Below are 5,907 nucleotides of genomic sequence, written 5' to 3' on the forward strand. Positions count from 1 at the left end.
GGAGAGGGTCTGGGCAAACAGTGGGTCCCGCACCACCGCCTCTCCGCAGTCCCAGCCTGGTTGTTATAACAGAGGTGTTTTTCCTCATTAAAACAAGCCCTGGTTTTTTGATCTGGCTTCCCCTGACTCTGGCTAGTTATCCCCCTGCGAGGCCGAGGGGCCCTCGGCCCAGCTGAAGTTTTGTTTGATATCGGCACGGAGGCTTCCTTCACCTTGCCACATTAACACTAATGAAGTTTCCATCCCTATAAAACATAAGGGATTAACTCCGTGGGCCCTGAAAGTCCCTTGTTCCACCCAGAGTAATTATTGGGGTGTGTGTACGAACGCACTCACTCCTGCTGCATAAATGCCAACCTCTACGGGCTGCAACGGATGCACTTCTCCCCGAATGCCTGCACATACACAATGCACATACACAACAACCAGCTATAGATACTTCATCTTTTTTATCATCTATAAATATGTGCATGTGACTGTACAATAGTTAGAGCTCTGCCCTCTCGCTCTATTAAATACATGCCTGTGCCTGTACAATAATTATAGCAAGCCCCCTGCTCTATTAAATATGGGCCTGTGACTACACAAAAACTATCTCCGGAGAGGGGCAGAGCTCTCCATGGCGCATTGTACATATTTAATAGGAATCTGGTACGACAGCGATAAGGGGGGGGGGAACCAACCACCAAACCATGCACACACCAATATATTAAAATATTCACATTTCCTGGGTGCTCTTCTCTGTCCTGAGCTAGGCAGCAGGCTGGGCGAGCTGACCGCAACAGCCCCTTCGGGCCTGGAGAGCGGTGTGTGTCGGGCGTGCGTACTGTAGGCTGGACCGGGACATTTCCAGCTGGGTCCAGGGGGGAGAGATCCACACCCGGGTGGGCACTCAGCGTGTGCGTCTGCATTTTACAGGCTGACCGGCTGTACGTCCAACGGGAGACGCTGGGATTTCCCGGGGGCAGACGCACGCAGCTTGACCTCTCCCCGGTGGCAGGCACGAAGGGACGGGGTTTCGACAGGGCCCAGCACAAGAAGGCCCCGACTCGCTGACGGCTTCCAGTCCCCGGAGGTCCCCCCGAGACCAGCAGCAGGTAAGCGGATGCGCTGCTCTCCCCCAACGCGGCTTTACCTTGCATCAAGCCTTTATGTCTTCGCGTGAGCCGGAGCGGTGAGGTAGACGCCCGATGCCGTAGTGGAAACCCCCTGGCACTTCCAACGGCGGCGGGGAGAAGGGGGCTCATTTGTGCACAGGTCCTGGGAGCCCCCCCATGCCGATCCCCGCAGGCAGGGTCCAGCTGAGGCCGCCTGGGCCGGACCTTGCCTAGGCAGCATTCACAGGCGTCCATCGTCCCAGCCCCGCCGGGCTCCACGTGTCCGTGCTCAGGGGTTCAGCTCCAGCGCCCAGACCTGCTGCGGCCAGCCCGTGCGCCCCTTCAGCCTCTTCTCGCCGGCGCCCGGAGGCTGCGGCAAGCCATCGCTCTGCTGCACGCGCGGCAGCCGTCGAGGGAGCAAAGAGACAGGGCAAGCAGTGAGGTTCGGATCCGGGCTGGGGTGATGCTCAGCCCCCGGCCCCAAGTGCTGCAGCAGGAGGGTTTCTAAACCTGGAGCAGATTAGTCAGGCGCCCCGGCTCGTTCGGCTCCTGGTGCAGAGCTGCAGGGTGTTCCCAGGGGCTCGAGGCCGATCCCTGCCTGCCTGGGGCGGGAGGGAGAAGGGACCCAATCCCATGCTGCACCCATGCCCAGCAGCAACCCCGGGGAGGGGGATCCATACACCCCTCCGGCAGCGTGTTTCCCACACGAGCCCCTTCCTGGCTAGCCTCAGCACCCCTACACCCCACACCCTGGGATGGGCACGCCGTGCAGTCGTGCAAGGGGTGTTTCCCGCCCGCAACGCTTACCACGTCCCGCCGGCGCTTGCCCTCGGCCTTCTTGAGCTCGGCCTTGAAGGGGTCGGGCCCTCCGGCCGGGCTGTCGCGGGCCAGCACGTCCATGAGGTAGGCGATGTAGCTGGTGGCCAGGCGCAGGGTCTTGATCTTGGACAGCTTGGTGTCGGCGGGCACGTTGGGGATGCACTCGCGCAGCTCCGCGAAGGCACTGTTGATGCTCTCGGTGCGGCGCCGCTCTTTGCGGGGTCCGGCTGCCCTGCGCCGGCCAGGCACCGAGCCTGGCCCGGGGCCGGGGCCGGGGCCCGGGGCCGGTCCGGGGGCTGCGGCGGGCGGTCCAGGGGTGCCGTCGGGGGGGCCCAGCACCCAGCTCTGCACCCAGGAGCGCTCCGGGGGGCATGCCAGCAGGAAGGGCTCGTGCAGCAGGCGGTGGTGCGGGTAGCCCCCCACCAAGTTCATGGTGCCTAGCGCCTAGCGCGGGGCCATGCCCCAGCCCGGACCGACGGCGCGGCTGCGGGCGGCCCGCGGCTTTATAGGGGCGGGCGGCCGGGGCGGGGATGCTGCGGGGCGCCGCGCCCACCGCCCCGCGGGCGGGCGGGGTGCGTGTGTGTGTGTGCGCGCGTGCAAGCGGGGCACTAGCACCGCGGGTGTGCTGGTGGGTGCGTGCATGCAGGGATCTAGCACCGCGTGTGCGTGCAAAAGTGGAGCTCAGCCCGCGCGCGTGTGTTGTTAGGGGTGGGGGGGTGCGTGCGTGCATGCAGACAGGGATTTAACACCGCGCGTGTATTTGTGTGCGCGCGTGCACATGGGGAACTCACCCCGCGTGTGTATTTGGGCCGGGGCGGGGGGGGGATGCGCGCATCCAGAGGTAATGCCGCGCGTGGATTTGAATGCGCGCCTGCAGCCGTGTCGTGCCGCGCGCGTGCGGGGTGGGTGTGCGCGCACGTGCACGCCGATACAATGTGTCCACGGATCAAGTGGGGTATGTTTGTACGCGCGTGTGTGTGTGTGCACAGCCGGATAGCGATCCGTAGGAGCAGCCTTGCACTGCTGTGAACGTGAGGGCACATGTAGATATTGTACACACACACACACACGTACGGGCAATGCAGTGCGGTTTGGGTGTAGGTATGTGTGTGTAACACGCACACACAGATAATAGAGCTTGTATGCAGATGTGTGTGTGTATAACTATAACACAGTTTGTGTGTGTAATATTTGTGTGTGTAATACATTTATCTCTCTCTCTCTATATATATGTATATATAGATAGATATATCTATTATCTATATTTATTTAAATATATCTATTTTATAGATATATCTATACCTATGCACACATTCTCACCAATATAATGCTGTATGTGTGCTCGTATCTATACATATGTATGTGTGTGCATACACAAACACTGCATTATATTTTTGTGTATGTATTTATACACATGCATATACATCCATATACATACAAGCTGCATTATATGTGTGCACATATATATATGCACCCACATACATATATACATACAAATTGCATTATATTTGTGCGTGTTTATATATGCACACATAAATATGCATATAAGATGTGTTTGTGTACATGTGTATATTTATATACATATATATATAAATATATTTTACACACACAACCTCTATTGTATCCGTGTGTGTGTGATATATATACGTGTGTGTAACACGCACATATATATGCACATACAAATTGTGTTATTCTTGTGGGTCTGTGTGTGTGTAATCTATACACGCAGTGTTATATTTCTATACACATACAAATCTACATACACGCTATATATTTGTGTGTATATACATACACCTATCTACACACAAGCTGCATGACATTGTGTGTAAGTGTGTGTATACTCTATATATGCACACACAAACGGTTATATTTATGTACACGTACAAATCTACATGCAAGCTATATGCGTGTGTGTGCATATAGCGATCTAATGCTGCTTGTGTGTGTGTGTGCGCGCGCCTCTGCCTATCTCCAGACAAGCTGCATGACCTGGTGTGCACGTGTGTGTATAACTGATGCATGCACCCAGCGTGCACACCTCTCCGTGCAAGCCGGCTCCACTAGTGCGCATGTGTTGTGCATGTGCACGCACGGACGGTCCTCACGGCACTGCCGCCAGTGCGGGACGGGCTGCTTAAAGCGGTGGGATCGGGCTGCAGGGGCCTGGGAGTCCTGCCCCAGCACCGCTGCAATGGGGGGGACACGCGGCTGTGCCTCTGCACTGCGCACTGATGGGCTGATGTGGCTCGGGACCTCTGCTGTCTGGTGCTGCTGCTCCTGGGGCTGTGCATCCCGTGCTAGCACATCACATCGGACATCCACCCTGCTCTCAGGTAGTCTGTTGAACCATGCTGCTCTGTCATATAACACAGTGTCATATAACGCCTCTGCTAGGCTGCATTGTATTGTGTTGCATTACACTAGGCTCTTATAGTATGCGATATTGTATTGTGCTACACTAGAATGTAGCAATATAATGTACTGTGATATCTATATTATATTATATTGTATTGTGCTACACTAGAATGTAATATAATAGATATGCTATATTATATTATGCTATACTATATTGTATTATACTGTATTATGCTATGCTATAATGCAATGTAATGCAATGTAATATATATGCTATGTTATATTATGCTATGCTATATTGTATTATACTGTATTATGCTACGCTATAATGCAATGTAATATGATATATATGCTATATTAAATTATGCTATATTATATTGTATTATACTATATAGTGCTACACTATAATATAATGTAATGCAATGTAATATAATACATATGCTATATTATATTATGCTATACTATATTGTATTATACTGCATTGTGCTACACTATAATACAATGTAATATAATACATATGCTGCATTATGCTACGCTATAATGCAATGTAATATATATATGCTATATTATATTATGCTATATTATATTGTATTATACTATATTGTGCTACACTATAATATAATGTAATGCAATGCAATATAATATATATGCTATGTTATATTATGCTATACTATATTGTATTATGTTGTATTATGCTACACTATAATGCAATGTAATATAATACATATGCTATATTATATTATGCTATACTATACTATATTGTATTATACTGCACTCTGATGTAATGTTATGTTATGTAATATAATATATATGCTTTATTATACTACACTATAATTATACTATTCTGTGCTATGCTACATTGCATTATATTGCAATACCATACAATTTAATGCAATATATCCTCTCCTTTCCTACTGATGCAGCATCTCCTTAGTCTGAAAAGGAGGACTGTGTGTGTGAGCAGGACTGGGTGCAGGGGAGCGTGCTGTGCAGTGTCCTGGTATGGATGCAGGGGGTTGCGGCTGCATCAGTGAATACCCCTGTGGGGATGCCCCTTGCCGGCTCAACCCAGCCCCCTCCGCCCAGAGCAGTGTGAGCCCTCCTGGGACATGAGGCAGCCCTGCTGCAGCAATCCGGACCCTGCTGGGTGCTTTGTGCTACCCCGGCTTTATGCCCATGTCCCACATCCCCTTCAGCAATGTCTCCCCACATTGCTGCAGCTGCCTGAGCCCCTGCTGCAAGCAGCTTGCCTGGCCGGGAGGAGCCGGCGGCCCTGGAGGGTTTCTCTGCAAGCCTCCCCCAGGTTCTGGTGCCCGGCCAGGTCTGGTCCATGGTCCAGCCAGGGCTGGGCGTGGAGACCTGGCTGCTGCAGTGGGGTGGGCTCCTTGCTTGGCCTGGAGCAGGGCTGGGTGAGCTGTTGCCATCCCCTGCAAGCAGTGCTCCTGGCACTGAGGGCCCCCCGGCCTGCCAGGTGAGGCAAGGGGGGATGCTACCCCCTGCCTCTTCCCCTTGGCTTCTCTCCCAGCACCTGCCCTCCCCACCCCAGTGCTCCCAGCATGGCCTTTCCCAGTCCTAGGTGGCTGGGCCTGGGGGTCTGCAGGGAGTCTCTGCGCCCAGGGCTGCATTCTTGGCCAGT

The 5,907-nt window shown here is 53.1% G+C and overlaps 1 protein-coding gene across 1 annotated transcript; it reads right to left on the minus strand.

Annotated features, from left to right (window-relative positions):
* Positions 1-430: 430 nt before the first annotated feature.
* On the minus strand, positions 431-2,387 carry HAND1 (heart and neural crest derivatives expressed 1). Its single transcript, XM_006264273.3, has 2 exons — positions 1,905-2,387; positions 431-1,488 (listed from the first exon to the last, which is right to left on the minus strand). Exons 1-2 carry the CDS (start codon positions 2,346-2,348, stop codon positions 1,387-1,389), a joined length of 546 nt encoding a protein of 181 aa, XP_006264335.2. The 5' UTR covers positions 2,349-2,387; the 3' UTR covers positions 431-1,386.
* Positions 2,388-5,907: the final 3,520 nt, after the last annotated feature.

This window comes from Alligator mississippiensis, chromosome 9 (assembly GCF_030867095.1).
Source record: "Alligator mississippiensis isolate rAllMis1 chromosome 9, rAllMis1, whole genome shotgun sequence".
Classification (NCBI taxonomy): Eukaryota; Metazoa; Chordata; order Crocodylia; family Alligatoridae; genus Alligator; species Alligator mississippiensis.